A 17,632-nucleotide genomic window follows, 5' to 3' on the forward strand; every position below is an offset into this window, starting at 1 on the left:
TTTTGAATGTATTATCATGTCGACTGTGGATTTTGTCCCCCATCACTTACACTTCTGATAGGGTCTCCTCACCAGCATGGAGAGGAAATGATTTTAGTACATATGTGTAAGTGAGTAAAGCTTAAGGATGGACTTCGAAGCAGTAACGCAGGGGTCAGAGGGACCTCGGCTTGGCCATGAGTGTCTCTGGGTTTCCAGACACGCCTTAACCACCGGGGCTGCCAGTGCTCAGAGGAGGAGGAGGAGGAGGAGGAGGAGGAGGATCGGGTGAAAGTGGAGCGGAGGGAGAGAAGAAACCGTCCCCTGTCGGAAGTATGCGGGGCTCGTCCTTTCAGACCTTACGTCAGCCCGGACTCTTTAACAGGCTGTCAGGCCGGGACGCAGACAGAGGTGCGCGGAGATGACAGCGACGGGACGAGGATGTAGCACACCTGCGGAGAGCGGCGCGTCGTGCGTTTAAAACAACACGGGACTAATTCTGGATTCAATGCATTTGCAGCTCTCCACCAGTGATGAGTTGGCTCCTGGTGTGGATTCTAACAGCAGGCGGGATTCAACAGGTGGGATGCAGGATAACTTTCTCAAATCTTTTTGTTTTCTGTGCAAGCTGCATATTTGACTCCATTTTATATTGCAGCAGGAGCCAGGAAGTTAATAAATACAAGTTATGAAAGTATGCATCTCTATCAGTAGTAGTGTCCATTGTTACACCATGAAACGAATATAAACGAGGCTCGCAATCTGTGTGAGTGTGTGTGTGTGTGTGTGTGTGTGTGTGCGTGTGTGCGTGTGTGTGTGTGTACGCGTACGCGCAGTACTTCACAGTAAGTTTTTGTAACTTCTTACAGTTTTTATTTTATTTTCCCAGCCCTTTTATAGACTGTAGAGTGTTTTTATAGCCCATATCCCCACAGGATCTTGACACGCGGTGTGACGGTGAGTCTATAGTGACCACGTCGTTCTTCAAGGCAACTCAGTTCATGGAAGTTAGCTGTTCCTGAAGGGACCTGTGCTGAAAACGAAGTAACCTTATCAAACTTGCTTTGTTCAGCTGGTTTCTCCTCTTGTTGCAGCCTCATAAATATCATCCTATTGATCCGATTGCTCTCCACGTATTGAATTGATTTGCACTCTTAGTCTCGAGGGCATCTGTAGATAAGTCAGTGCTGACAGTGACATATGAAGTTTGAATGAATAGACTGACTGGGCTGATGCTCATTATTCTCTCTAAACCTCTCTGATTACTCTGAAGTGAAGTCGTTGTTGTCCTCAATCATCCAAAGATTGAAGTTGCAGTGTGGGATGGTAGCAGCTGCCACCCTGCAGCTACACTTTCTAACTTATATTTTAGCGCCACCTCGTGGTTATAAAGGAAACAGCATTTTTTTAAATGATTCATTAATGTTTAATTTGAACCTATCAGTATAGCTGTTCATCCTCTGGAAACTGGGTGATTAGATAAAAGAGAAAATAGTGATTTGGTGTTAATATTTGTTGGATCAGGTTGATTTTTAAAAAAAAAAAGAAATTTCAGTTCTTCTTAGTTTTGCAGATTTTCTGTGTAGTATTAAACCCATTTAGCAACTGGTGCTTTGATAACTGTAACATTTATCAATCTGTATGTATTTGTATGAAAAAACGTTTAATATTATAAATAAGTCATATGTGTTCATTATTTTATATAAGATGTTATTGATATAGTTTTGGTTAATAAAAATATCTGATGTAATGTAGTAATCCAAGTTATCACATTCTCCTCAGTTTCATCACCTCTTTTAGTTAAAGTTCATGTTTCCTTTCTCCAGTGTTGCAAACCTTTGGAAGGAAATTAAAAACAACCATGCCTGAGTGACAGTTTGTTCACTGCCCCCTGGCAATATTTGGAAAAGTTTTCTATTTCAAATGTTTCCGTCCTCCCTGAGGAAGGGTTTGTCCGTGCCTGTGCACATGCTTTCAGAGGTCATGTGTTGTGACCAGAGGCTGACAGGAAGAAAATATCAGACCAGCAGGGGAAGAAAGGTCATCAGTCTGTGTCACCTCTCTCAACAGAGAAAACAAACACTTTTGATTAGCTGTCCGTCACCAAAACGCAGCAGCTATTTGAGGTCACTAAGAGATGAGGATTCTGAAGGCTTATTATGACTTTTGTATGGTTTGAGTCTGAAAGTATGAAATCTGAGCATTTTGAGATCACTAAATTATTATTCTGCATCTTCCTGTGCCTGTAGTCTTGCTCCAGTTGTCTTAAATATCTCTTGCTCTAATTCATTTATTGCCTTGTTACTCCACCCTCTCCTAACAGTGATTAAATGCTTTTTAAATTCAATCATGCTAAATTTAGTCAGCAAAGATAAACGATTTGAGGATGATGATTGCATTAGGCCTACCCGATGTTTTCATAATGAACTTATGAAACACCCAGCTCTCTCTGCTCCCCTGTCTTGTGTGAGGGTAATGGACATGTTTTGGGCTGTGTTTGTTCTTTTTCTCTCTTTAAATTAGCCTGATAGCTGCAGGCTAAATTAGCATTTCTGAGGAATGGCTTAGTGGCACCGCTCTGATTAAAACTCATTTATCTGCATTAGCTTTCAACACCGTACACAGCAGTTATTAATATGAGCATAATTCCATTGAAGTGCGGAGAACAAGCTGAGGGAAATGACATAGGGTACACCATGCGTAAGATGATTAAGCATGTTTTCTCACAATTAATTACAGATTAAGTGTGCATGCATGTGTGTTTGTGTATGTGTGTCTTTCATGGATTAGAAGCTTCTTACTCAAGTGCTCCTCGGAGCATATGGCTCATGTTATGATTTAAGAGCATACAGACAATATTCGACCTCTAATCAAATGCTTCACTCCCTGTCTAGACCTGTGCACGTTGTGGTAATTATGATGGACATGGCAGCTGCTGCAGCTTGACTGTATCACTTCATCTGAGCATCATCATTCATCAGAGCATTTGGAGCAAATATAACTGTTGTTTGCCTAAGAAACAAATCTCACTTTCTCACTCACTGAACGATAACACGGAGACCAATCCTCTGGCATTTTCTCAAGCACAGCATGTTCTAAAAACAAATGGAATTTAATTCCATCTCTAAAAATTTGTTGTCAGACAAAAAAAAAAAAAAACACATTCTAAATCAAAACCAACAAGTTTCGTCCACAGAGTCTCATGCGTCCACTGTCCAAAACTAAGAGTGCTGAGCTGTTAATGTGCCTCATGTGGCCTGTTTCAGTGAGAACATCTGCTTTTAAGAGCTGCAGAGCTCTTAAAAGCAGACGGTGTGATCTTGGCTTCACAGAGCAGCTTGTAAGAGTCAAAACACACTGAGGGGGACATCTTGATTATGTTTCTTTGGCAGGATTTTGTAACTGTTTCGCACAGTTGCAGATTTTGAATATGATGATGGAACGCTTCCAAGTGTTAAGTCCATACAAGACTTGGTCACTGATTTAATAAGATTATCTTCACTGGATGTTGAATTCATTTTTATAGACTTATTTAATTTGTTGCACAGCATGACCACACATTAGCAGGCTGCCATGTAGGCAATGAAGCAGAGGTGTACAAATAAGCAATTTGAGACCTTTGGGAAGAGTGACGCACTGGGACTGAATTACTAAAGAGGGCTGGATATGAAAGAATGATTAAGAAGGATTAAGCATATTAAAAATATTACCTCACTACAGGGGGTCAAATACCTTTCATGTAATAAAAGATTGCATTTTGATTTTGCACAAACAAAGAGTAACCGTATCAACTAAAGCCTAAGATTTTTTTTATTTTGACTGTTTATTCAATGTAATGAAGGTTCATCCATCTTGGTATTTTAAATACATTTTATAAGAAAGTGGTTCCTGGAGTTGTTCTTTCTTTTAGGCTTAATTTGTCCATTTTCCTTTCTCCAGGCCTACTCCCAGAATTCCACTGCCATGCCGCCTGCCGCAGCCTTAATGTCCCCACCTGCCGACCTGTACAACCGGACGCAGTACTGCAAGTGGCCCTGCGAGTGTCCCAAGGTGACCCCTTCCTGTCCGCCGGGCGTGAGCCTCCTCATGGACGGCTGTGACTGCTGCAAGGCTTGCGCCCGGCAGGTGGGCGAGGTGTGCAATGAGGCAGACACGTGCGATTACCACAAGGGACTGTACTGTGACTACAGCTCGGACAAGCCTAGGTACGAAAAAGGAGTGTGTGCATGTAAGTGTCACTCACCAAAACCAACAAAACAAACAAGTGTTCTTGCACAGTGGGGAATCTTCTCTAATGTGATGTGTTAGGTTCACTTTCCACACCGGATTTGAGGGGAGCAGGTCCACACTGGCTGACATAGATAGATAGATACTTTATTTATCCCCTGGGGATCCCCCTTGGGTATAAATAAAGTATCTATCTATCTATCTATCTATCTATCTATCTATCTATCTATCTATCTATCTATCTATCTATCTATCTATCTATCTATCTATCTATCTGTGTTTAGTAACAACACAGGCAGAATATCAATGCATTTTAATGTTGACCAGTGGATACCACACACAAGCCATTCTTTCACCTTCTCTGACTTTTGTTTATGTTAGTAGTCTGTAGTTGCATGACAGACACTTTGCTGCTGAATGGAAATCACTCTGAATACAGTGACAACAGTTGCATCTCCACAAATGTGAAGTGACCCATATTACAAAGTCCATATGGAAGTGAAGTGTGGTTCAGAGCTGTAATAACATGATCATCATTTTGTATTTTACTGCTTTTTATCTTTCACAGCATCTTTGTCATTTTTGTGAATGCAACCGAGCCTCTACTGTTCGTCCTATCATAGTGATCATTGCTGCTCATGCTAACTATATTTACGACATACAAACTCTTTAAATGGTTTGAGGTTTTAATCACTGATGTTTGATATCAACCAGCAACACAAAGTAGAAAATTATTAAGTTATTCATCCTGAAATGTCAGATTTGTACTTCTAAGAATATTTTCATCTGTAACTGTTTAGATCATAAATGCCAAGACATGAATACAGCTTCCAAGAGTTTGTGCTTTGCCCTGCATGTCTCTATAATACAGTATGTGATTGGCTGTCATTCCTTTCCAGATATGGTGGGAACGGGCTGTGAGCATGATGGTGTGATCTACCGCAACGGGCAGAGCTTCAAGCCCAGCTGTAAATACCAGTGTGTGTGTGTGAACGGTGCCATCGGCTGTGTGGCTCTGTGCACAGAGTCCCAGCCTCCCCGGGTGTGGTGCCAAACCCCACGCCGGGTCAAAGTCCGGGGACAATGCTGTGAGCAGTGGATCTGTGATGAACCCAAGAGAGGGCGCAAGACGGCCCCGAGACATGCAGTAGAGGGTAGGACACCTTGGATATATGTAGTAGGAGGGGACACATTGTCATTCCTTTATAAGTACGGTTATATAAACTAATTATCAGGTGAAGGTTTTAAATAACTCCTGTAATCTGGAGGATAGTTAATTTTTCATGAGTAGATAGAGTTCTGTTGACAACTTCATGCAATCAGTTGATGACATTGTACATGTAAAAAAAGGCAGCACTGAAGTTCTTATTTTTATTTTTATAGAAAAAAAAGTCAATAGTGGATGTGATTGGGCTCGAGAAGTAAAATAGCAGCAGCTGTGCTTGAAATTGGCAGTCAGAAGTCTGTAGTCCTGTGTAGTCCAGGAGAGGATAATGAGGATTGTGTGGTGTGTGTGTGTGTGTGTGTGTGTGTGTGTGTGTGTGTGTGTGTGTGTGTGTGTGTGTGTGTGTGTGTGTGTGTGTGTGTGTGTGTGTGTGCGTGCGTGCGTGCGTGCGTGCGTGCATGAGTGTGTGCAGGGACAGACCAATCCTTTCCTGTGGAAGCCCTCACACTGTTTTTGGGTATCATCCAGTTTCCAGTCATTTAGTGCAGCGGTGCTGTGAGCCATGGAGGGAGGAATATGAATGGAGATCTCTTTGTGTTGCATAATAAAATAAGTCATATCCAGGATGCTAGGAAAACACACTTTAGGGATTTACATTTAAAACAAATACAGTACCAGGGGGATGCAGTGTGCCTTTGCTTCTCATGGTAACAAGGACGTAGGTTTATATATGCTTATATATGCAAGCTAACCCTGGCAGGTTGCTAGCAGGAGTAAAATGATAAAATGATGGATATATAAAGGTATGAGTTTAATTTCTGCAAAAGATTTCATGAAAATGTCACCATGAATACTATACAGTTTTTATGCCTGACTATACTATGACATTTCTATGCTTTATATATATATAAGGGGCGGGTAGGTGGAGCATTGGCTGGAACTGTCGCCTCACAATGAGAAGGGTTCTGGGTTTGAACCCCGGGCCAGGGGCACATCTGTGTGGAGTTTACATGTTCTCCCTGTGCCTGCATGGGTTCTCTCCAGGCACTCCGGCTTCCTCCCGTAGTCCAAAGACATACACATTAGGTTAATTGACTGACTTTTTGTATGCTATGATGTTTTCATGCCTTGCCATAGTTTTTATACCTCTCTGTGCCCTTTTATGCTTGACTATACTATGAAGTTTTTTTTTGTTTTTTTTTTTACCTTAGTATGCTATGACCTTTTTGTGCCTTACTATACTATGACGTTTTTATGACGTTTTTATGCCATGACGTTTTTATGACTTTTTATGCCATGACATTTTTATGACTTTTTATGCCTTACTATACTATGACGTTTTTATACCTTACTATACTATGAAGTTTGTATGCCTTTTTATGCCTTACTATACTATGACGTTTTTATGACGTTTTATGCCATGACGTTTTTATGACGTTTTATGCCATACTATACTATGAAGTTTCTATGACTTTTTATGCTTTACTATACTGTGACGTTTTTATGACTTTTTATGCCTTACTATACTATGAAGTTTTATTGACTTTGTATACCTTACTATACTATGACATTTTTATGACCTATCATGCCTTACTATACTATCGTGTTTTTTTACTCTTTTTGCCTTACTATACTATGACCTTTTTATACCTTACTATATGAAGTTTCTATGACTTTTTATGCCTTATTATACTACAACGTTTTTACGATGTTTTTTGCCTTACTATACTATGAAGTTTTTATGTCATTATGAAATTTTTTGCCTTATTATACTATGAAGTTTTTTAAAAACTTTTTTTGCCTTTTGCTATGACGTTTTTATGACGTTTTTCGCCTTACTATACTATGAAGTTTCTATTACTTTTTATACCTTACTATGCCATGACGTTTTTATGACTTTTTATTCCGTACTATACTATGACGTTTCTGACTTTTTATGCCTTACTATACTATGACGTTTTCATGACTTTTTATGCCATGACGTTTTTATGACTTTTTATGCCATGACGTTTTTATGACTTTTTATGCCTTACTATACTATGAAGTTTTTATGACATTTTATGCCATGACGTTTTTATGACTTTTTATGCCATGACGTTTCTATGACTTTTTATGCCTTACTATACTATAACGTTTTTATGATTTTTTATGCCTTACTATACTATGAAGTTTCCTTGACTTTTTATGCCTTAGTATACTATGAAGTTTTATTGACTTTGTATACCTTACTATACTATGACATTTTTATTACCTTTTTATACCTTACTATACTATGACGTTTTTATGACTTTTTATGCCTTACTTTACTATGAATTTTTTATGTCCTTTTTTGCCTTACTATACTATGACATTTTTATGTTTTTTTCATTACTATACTGTAAAGTTTTTTTTTACTCTTTTAGCCTCACTATACTATGAACGTTTTATACCTTACTATACTATGATGTTTCTATGACTTTTTATGCTTTACTATACTATGACGTGTTTATGACGTTTTATGCCATACTATACTATGACGTTTTTATGACTTTTTATGCCATGACGTTTTTATGACGTTTTTCGCCTTACTATACTATGAAGTTTCTATGACTTTTTTTGCAATGACGTTTTTATGACTTTTTATGCCATGACGTTTCTATGACTTTTTATGCCTTACTATACTATAACGTTTTTATGATTTTTTATGCCTTACTATACTATGAAGTTTCTATGACTTTTTATGCCTTACTATACTATCATGTTTTTTTACTCTTTTTGCCTTACTATACTATGACCTTTTTATACCTTACTATACTATGAAGTTTTTTGAATTTGTATACCTTACTATACTACGATGTTTTTTTTTACTTTTTTTGCCTAACTATACTATGACCTTTTTATACCTTACTATACTATGACGTTTTTATGACTTTTTATGCCTTACTTTACTATGAAGTTTTTATGTTGTTTTTTGCCTTACATTTTTATGATGTTTTTTTCATTACTATACTATAACGTTTTTTTGAATTTGTATACCTTACTATACTATGTTTTTTTTTACTCTTTTAGCCTCACTATACTATGAACTTTTTATACCTTACTATACTATGAGGTTTCTATGACTTTTTATGCTTTACTATACTATGACGTTTTATGCCATACTATACTATGACGTTTTTATGACTTTTTATGCCATGACGTTTTTATGACTTTTTATGCTTTACTATACTATGACGTTTTATGCCATACTATACACTATGACGTTTTTATGACTTTTTATGCCATGACATTTTTATGACTTTTTATGCCATGACATTTTTATGACTTTTTATGCCTTACTATACTATGACGTTTTTATGACTTTTTATGCCATGACGTTTTTATGACTTTTTATGCCTTAGTATACTATGAAGTTTCTATGACTTTTTATGCCTTACTATACTATGACGTTTTTATGACTTTTTATGCCATGACGTTTTTATGACTTTTTATGCCTTACTATACTATGACGTTTTTATGACGTTTTATGCCATGGCGTTTTTATGACGTTTTATGCCATGACATTTTCATGACTTTTTATGCCATGACGTTTTTATGACTTTTTATGCCTTACTATACTATAACGTTTTTATGATTTTTCATGCCTTAGTATACTATGAAGTTTTATTGACTTTGTATACCTTACTATACTATGACATTTTTATGACCTATCATGCCTTACTATACTATAATTTTTTTTTTACTCTTTTTGCCTTACTATACTATGACCTTTTTATACCGTACTATACTATGGCGTTTTATTGACTTTGTATGCCTTACTTTACTATGAAGTTATTATGTTGTTTTTTGCCTTACATTTTTATGATGTTTTTTTCATTACTATACTATAACATTTTTTTGAATTTGTATACCTTACTATACTATGATGTTTTTTTTACTCTTTTAGCCTCACTATACTATGAACTTTTTATACCTTACTATACTATGACGTTTTTATGACTTTTTATGCCATGACGTTTTTATGACTTTTTATGCCTTACTATACTATAACGTTTTTATGATTTTTTATGCCTTAGTATACTATGAAGTTTTATTGACTTTGTATACCTTACTATACTATGACATTTTTATGACCTATCATGCCTTACTATACTATCATGTTTTTTTTACTCTTTTTGCCTTACTATACTATGACCTTTTTATACCGTACCATACTATGGCGTTTTATTGACTTTGTATACCTTACTATACTATGATGGTTTTTTTTTACTTTTTTTGCCTTACTATACTATGACGTTTTTATGCCTTACTATACTATGAAGTTTTTATGACATTTTATGCCATGACGTTTTTATGACTTTTTATGCCATGACGTTTCTATGACTTTTTATGCCTTACTATACTATAACGTTTTTATGATTTTTTATGCCTTACTATACTATGAAGTTTCCTTGACTTTTTATGCCTTAGTATACTATGAAGTTTTATTGACTTTGTATACCTTACTATACTATGACATTTTTATTACCTTTTTATACCTTACTATACTATGACGTTTTTATGACTTTTTATGCCTTACTTTACTATGAATTTTTTATGTCCTTTTTTGCCTTACTATACTATGACATTTTTATGTTTTTTTCATTACTATACTGTAAAGTTTTTTTTTACTCTTTTAGCCTCACTATACTATGAACGTTTTATACCTTACTATACTATGATGTTTCTATGACTTTTTATGCTTTACTATACTATGACGTGTTTATGACGTTTTATGCCATACTATACTATGACGTTTTTATGACTTTTTATGCCATGACGTTTTTATGACGTTTTTCGCCTTACTATACTATGAAGTTTCTATGACTTTTTTTGCAATGACGTTTTTATGACTTTTTATGCCATGACGTTTCTATGACTTTTTATGCCTTACTATACTATAACGTTTTTATGATTTTTTATGCCTTACTATACTATGAAGTTTCTATGACTTTTTATGCCTTACTATACTATCATGTTTTTTTTACTCTTTTTGCCTTACTATACTATGACCTTTTTATACCTTACTATACTATGAAGTTTTTTGAATTTGTATACCTTACTATACTACGATGTTTTTTTTACTTTTTTTGCCTAACTATACTATGACCTTTTTATACCTTACTATACTATGACGTTTTTATGACTTTTTATGCCTTACTTTACTATGAAGTTTTTATGTTGTTTTTTGCCTTACATTTTTATGATGTTTTTTTCATTACTATACTATAACGTTTTTTTGAATTTGTATACCTTACTATACTATGTTTTTTTTACTCTTTTAGCCTCACTATACTATGAACTTTTTATACCTTACTATACTATGAGGTTTCTATGACTTTTTATGCTTTACTATACTATGACGTTTTATGCCATACTATACTATGACGTTTTTATGACTTTTTATGCCATGACGTTTTTATGACTTTTTATGCTTTACTATACTATGACGTTTTATGCCATACTATACACTATGACGTTTTTATGACTTTTTATGCCATGACATTTTTATGACTTTTTATGCCATGACATTTTTATGACTTTTTATGCCTTACTATACTATGACGTTTTTATGACTTTTTATGCCATGACGTTTTTATGACTTTTTATGCCTTAGTATACTATGAAGTTTCTATGACTTTTTATGCCTTACTATACTATGACGTTTTTATGACTTTTTATGCCATGACGTTTTTATGACTTTTTATGCCTTACTATACTATGACGTTTTTATGACGTTTTATGCCATGGCGTTTTTATGACGTTTTATGCCATGACATTTTCATGACTTTTTATGCCATGACGTTTTTATGACTTTTTATGCCTTACTATACTATAACGTTTTTATGATTTTTCATGCCTTAGTATACTATGAAGTTTTATTGACTTTGTATACCTTACTATACTATGACATTTTTATGACCTATCATGCCTTACTATACTATAATTTTTTTTTACTCTTTTTGCCTTACTATACTATGACCTTTTTATACCGTACTATACTATGGCGTTTTATTGACTTTGTATGCCTTACTTTACTATGAAGTTATTATGTTGTTTTTTGCCTTACATTTTTATGATGTTTTTTTCATTACTATACTATAACATTTTTTTGAATTTGTATACCTTACTATACTATGATGTTTTTTTTACTCTTTTAGCCTCACTATACTATGAACTTTTTATACCTTACTATACTATGACGTTTTTATGACTTTTTATGCCATGACGTTTTTATGACTTTTTATGCTTTACTATACTATGACGTTTTATGCCATGACATTTTTATGACTTTTTATGCCTTACTATACTATGACGATTTTATGACTTTTTATGCCATGACGTTTTATGCCATGACTTTTTTTTGACTTTTTATGCCTTACTATACTATGAAGTTTCTATGACTTTTTATGCCTTACTATACTATGACGTTTTTATGACTTTTTATGCCATGACGTTTTTATGACTTTTTATGCCTTACTATACTATAACGTTTTTATGATTTTTTATGCCTTAGTATACTATGAAGTTTTATTGACTTTGTATACCTTACTATACTATGACATTTTTATGACCTATCATGCCTTACTATACTATCATGTTTTTTTTACTCTTTTTGCCTTACTATACTATGACCTTTTTATACCGTACCATACTATGGCGTTTTATTGACTTTGTATACCTTACTATACTATGATGGTTTTTTTTTACTTTTTTTGCCTTACTATACTATGACCTTTTTATACCTTACTATATGAAGTTTCTATGACTTTTTATGCCTTATTATACTACAACGTTTTTACGATGTTTTTTGCCTTACTATACTATGAAGTTTTTATGTCATTATAAAATTTTTTGCCTTATTATACTATGAAGTTTTTTTTAAACTTTTTTTGCCTTAATAGGCTATGATGTTTTTATGACGTTTTTCGCCTTACTATACTATGACGTTTTTATGACTTTTTATGCCATGACGTTTTTATGACTTTTTATGCCATACTATACTATGACTTTTTTATGACTTTTTATGCCATACTATACTATGACTTTTTTATGACTTTTTATGCCATACTATACTATGACGTTTTTATGACTTTTTATGCCATGACGTTTCTGACTTTTTATGCCTCACTATACTATGACGTTTTTATGCCTTACTATACTATGACGTTTTTATGACTTTTTATGCCATGACTTTTTTTTGACTTTTTATGCCATGACGTTTCTATGACTTTTTATGCCTTACTATACTATAACGTTTTTATGATTTTTTATGCCTTACTATACTATGAAGTTTTTATGACTTTTTATGCCATGACGTTTTTATGACGTTTTTCGCCTTACTATACTATGAAATTTCTATGACTTTTTTTGCAATGACGTTTTTATGACTTTTTATGCCATGACGTTTCTATGACTTTTTATGCCTTACTATACTATAAAGTTTTTATGATTTTTTATGCCTTACTATACTATGAAGTTTCTATGACTTTTTATGCCTTACTATACTATCATGTTTTTTTACTCTTTTTGCCTTACTATACTATGACCTTTTTATACCTTACTATACTATGAAGTTTTTTGAATTTGTATACCTTACTATACTACGATGTTTTTTTTACTTTTTTTGCCTAACTATACTATGACCTTTTTATACCTTACTATACTATGACGTTTTTATGACTTTTTATGCCTTACTTTACTATGAAGTTTTTATGTTGTTTTTTGCCTTACATTTTTATGATGTTTTTTTCATTACTATACTATAACGTTTTTTTGAATTTGTATACCTTACTATACTATGTTTTTTTTACTCTTTTAGCCTCACTATACTATGAACTTTTTATACCTTACTATACTATGAGGTTTCTATGACTTTTTATGCTTTACTATACTATGACGTTTTATGCCATACTATACTATGACGTTTTTATGACTTTTTATGCCATGACGTTTTTATGACTTTTTATGCTTTACTATACTATGACGTTTTATGCCATACTATACTATGACGTTTTTATGACTTTTTATGCCATGACATTTTTATGACTTTTTATGCCATGACATTTTTATGACTTTTTATGCCTTACTATACTATGACGTTTTTATGACTTTTTATGCCATGACGTTTTTATGACTTTTTATGCCTTAGTATACTATGAAGTTTCTATGACTTTTTATGCCTTACTATACTATGACGTTTTTATGACTTTTTATGCCATGACGTTTTTATGACTTTTTATGCCTTACTATACTATGACGTTTTATGCCATGGCGTTTTTATGACGTTTTATGCCATGACATTTTCATGACTTTTTATGCCATGACGTTTTTATGACTTTTTATGCCTTACTATACTATAACGTTTTTATGATTTTTCATGCCTTAGTATACTATGAAGTTTTATTGACTTTGTATACCTTACTATACTATGACATTTTTATGACCTATCATGCCTTACTATACTATAATTTTTTTTTACTCTTTTTGCCTTACTATACTATGACCTTTTTATACCGTACTATACTATGGCGTTTTATTGACTTTGTATGCCTTACTTTACTATGAAGTTATTATGTTGTTTTTTGCCTTACATTTTTATGATGTTTTTTTCATTACTATACTATAACATTTTTTTGAATTTGTATACCTTACTATACTATGATGTTTTTTTACTCTTTTAGCCTCACTATACTATGAACTTTTTATACCTTACTATACTATGACGTTTTTATGACTTTTTATGCCATGACGTTTTTATGACTTTTTATGCTTTACTATACTATGACGTTTTATGCCATGACATTTTTATGACTTTTTATGCCTTACTATACTATGACGATTTTATGACTTTTTATGCCATGACGTTTTTATGACTTTTTATGCCTTACTATACTATGAAGTTTCTATGACTTTTTATGCCTTACTATACTATGACGTTTTTATGACTTTTTATGCCTTACTATACTATGACGTTTTTATGACTTTTTATGCCATGACGTTTTTATGACTTTTTATGCCTTACTATACTATAACGTTTTTATGATTTTTTATGCCTTAGTATACTATGAAGTTTTATTGACTTTGTATACCTTACTATACTATGACATTTTTATGACCTATCATGCCTTACTATACTATCATGTTTTTTTTACTCTTTTTGCCTTACTATACTATGACCTTTTTATACCGTACCATACTATGGCGTTTTATTGACTTTGTATACCTTACTATACTATGATGGTTTTTTTTTTACTTTTTTTGCCTTACTATACTATGACCTTTTTATACCTTACTATATGAAGTTTCTATGACTTTTTATGCCTTATTATACTACAACGTTTTTACGATGTTTTTTGCCTTACTATACTATGAAGTTTTTATGTCATTATGAAATTTTTTGCCTTATTATACTATGAAGTTTTTTTTAAACTTTTTTTGCCTTAATAGGCTATGATGTTTTTATGACGTTTTTCGCCTTACTATACTATGACGTTTTTATGACTTTTTATGCCATGACGTTTTTATGACTTTTTATGCCATATTATACTATGACTTTTTATGCCATACTATACTATGACTTTTTTATGACTTTTTATGCCATACTATACTATGACTTTTTTATGACTTTTTATGCCATACTATACTATGACGTTTTTATGACTTTTTATGCCATGACGTTTCTGACTTTTTATGCCTCACTATACTATGACGTTTTTATGCCTTACTATACTATGACGTTTTTATGACTTTTTATGCCATGACGTTTTTATGACTTTTTATGCCATGACTTTTTTTTGACTTTTTATGCCATGACGTTTCTATGACTTTTTATGCCTTACTATACTATAACGTTTTTATGATTTTTTATGCCTTACTATACTATGAAGTTTCTATGACTTTTTATGCCGTGGTATACTATGAAGTTTTATTGACTTTGTATACCTTACTATACTATGATGTTTTTTTACTCTTTTTGCCTTACTATACTATGACCTTTTTATACCTTACTATACTATGAAGTTTCTATGAATTTCTATGCCTTATTATACTACAACGTTTTTACGATGTTTTTTGCCTTATTATACTATGATGTTTTTACGACTTTTTATGCCTTACTATACTATGAAGTTTTTATGTCGTTTTTTACCTTACTATACTATTACATTTTTATAATGTTTTTTGCATTACTATACTGTGAAGTTTTTTTTTTTTACTCTTTTAGCCTCTCTATACTATGAACTTTTTATACCTTACTATACTATGAAGTTTCTATGACTTTTTTTGCCTTACTATACAATTACATTTTTATAATGTTTTTTGCATTACTATACTGTGAAGTTTTTTTTTTTACTCTTTTAGCCTCACTATACTATGAACTTTTTATACCTTACTGTACTATGAAGTTTCTATGACTTTTTATGCCTTACTATACTTTGACGTTTTCATAATTTTTTATGCCATACTATACTATGACGTTTTTATGATTTTTTATGCCATACTATACTATGACGTTTTTATGGAGTATATATAATACTATTACTTTTTCATACCTTATTATACAGTGACTTTTATATGGGGCAGTCCATGGTAGTCCAGTGGTTAGAACTGTGGCATCATAGTCAGAAGGTTGCAGGTTCGAACCGTGCTTCCTCCCACAGTGCAAAAACATGCACATAAAGTTACCTGGCAACTCTAAATGATTTTTCCATGCCTTATTTTACTATGATGTTGTATGCCTTATTATATTATAACGTTTTTACGGCGTTCAATGCCTCACTATACTATGACATTTTAATGACTTTTTATTTCTTATTGTACTATGATGTTTTTATAATGTTTATGCCTTTCTATAACGTATTATGCCTTACTCTAATATGACTTTTCAGTTTAAGATCTTATATGTTAATAAAACGTTTGGTTGATGGCATTAAAAAGCCAAAATCTTTGTTTTGGAGGGGTGGATGTTGTGACCCTACCAATGTTGAGACCAAACCTCTGCCTTTCCATGGTAAAATATTACCAATGTAGGAACAATTGGTTGTTGATGTTTGGAAGGAGAACAGTAGCAGTCAGCCTTCAGGGAATTAAGCTTTAAATCGTAACAAAGTCTTATCAGTGTGTATAACATCAAGCAATCTGTAATATTTGCAGCCAGGACATGATCTATTTACTGCTCTTCTTTTTACATTAATTCAGCTTTCCCAGCTGAGACCAGAAGCTGGCACAAGAACTGCATTACCCAGACTACCTCATGGAGCCCCTGTTCAAAGACTTGTGGCCGAGGCCTATCCATGAGGATCTCTAACGCCAATGAGCAATGTGAGCTCATTAAAGAGTCCCGCCTCTGCAACCTGCGGCCCTGTGAGGTCGACATCACCAAACACATTAAGGTAGTGTTTCTATCTGATATCTAAAGTGGTCAAACAAGGATTGCATATTGACAACTGATGTAACGTCTTTCTCCTCCTTTCCTCCCACAGCCAGGAAAGAAATGTCTGAACATCTACAGGGAAGATCAGCCCTCCAATCTCACAATCTCTGGCTGCACCAGTAAGAAGGAGTACAGGCCAAAATACTGCGGCGTCTGCACAGACGAGCGCTGCTGCATCCCCTACAAGTCCAAGACCATCGACGTTGAGTTTGAGTGTCCTAACGGGACAGGATTCACCTGGAAGATGATGTGGGTCCAAGCGTGTTTCTGCAACCTCAGCTGCAAAAACCCCAACGACATCTTCGCTGAACTGGAGAGTTACTATGGTTACCCAGAAGTCATGAACTAAAGAAGTGACATGTCATCCATGCTCTCTGCCCAGAGGAGCATCTGACGTCTTTTTTTTATGCAGTGTTTTATATTTGTAATATGTATGATCATGTACAAGGGATTTTCTTATGGTCTTTTTTCCTATTGGAAAAATCTGTAAATATGAAATATAAATGTGTCTCCAGAATGGATTCATAAAGCATGATGTGCTTTTGAAGAATATTTGAAGAAGTGCTTTGCAAATGAAAATATTCAGCCAGTGTGTGAAATATTGAAGGCTTAATTTATTTATGTCGCTTTTGGCATATGTAATAACATATGTGATGTTCTTGAGCTGCTTCCAAGAACAATCAAACATTGTCTTTAAACTCACAAGGCAAATTAGGTAATAAAGCTGCACTGTAGATATTTTCCTTTATTTTTCATGAAAATTTTTCCATAATAAATGAAAACAAAAGGCAGAGATGAGCTGATATGCC

General features: G+C 33.7%; 1 protein-coding gene across 1 annotated transcript; it reads left to right on the forward strand.

The window, feature by feature from the left end:
- Positions 1-293: 293 nt before the first annotated feature.
- ccn4a (cellular communication network factor 4a) lies at positions 294-17,566 on the forward strand. Its single transcript, XM_056398795.1, has 5 exons — positions 294-560; positions 3,919-4,207; positions 5,106-5,360; positions 16,589-16,782; positions 16,873-17,566. Exons 1-5 carry the CDS (start codon positions 513-515, stop codon positions 17,170-17,172), a joined length of 1,086 nt encoding a protein of 361 aa, XP_056254770.1. The 5' UTR covers positions 294-512; the 3' UTR covers positions 17,173-17,566.
- The last annotated feature ends 66 nt before the right edge of the window (positions 17,567-17,632 follow it).

The sequence above is a fragment of the Seriola aureovittata genome, chromosome 16 (assembly GCF_021018895.1).
Source record: "Seriola aureovittata isolate HTS-2021-v1 ecotype China chromosome 16, ASM2101889v1, whole genome shotgun sequence".
NCBI classification, from domain to species: domain Eukaryota; kingdom Metazoa; phylum Chordata; class Actinopteri; order Carangiformes; family Carangidae; genus Seriola; species Seriola aureovittata.

Coding starts and splice junctions, on each gene's coding strand:
- ccn4a (XM_056398795.1), top strand. CDS start 513: ATGAGTTGGCTCCTGGTGTGGATTCTAACAGCAGGCGGGATTCAACAG. Junction 4,208..5,105: donor CGAAAAAGGAGTGTGTGCAT/GTAAGTGTCACT, acceptor ATTCCTTTCCAG/ATATGGTGGGAACGGGCTGT. Junction 16,783..16,872: donor ACATCACCAAACACATTAAG/GTAGTGTTTCTA, acceptor TTCCTCCCACAG/CCAGGAAAGAAATGTCTGAA.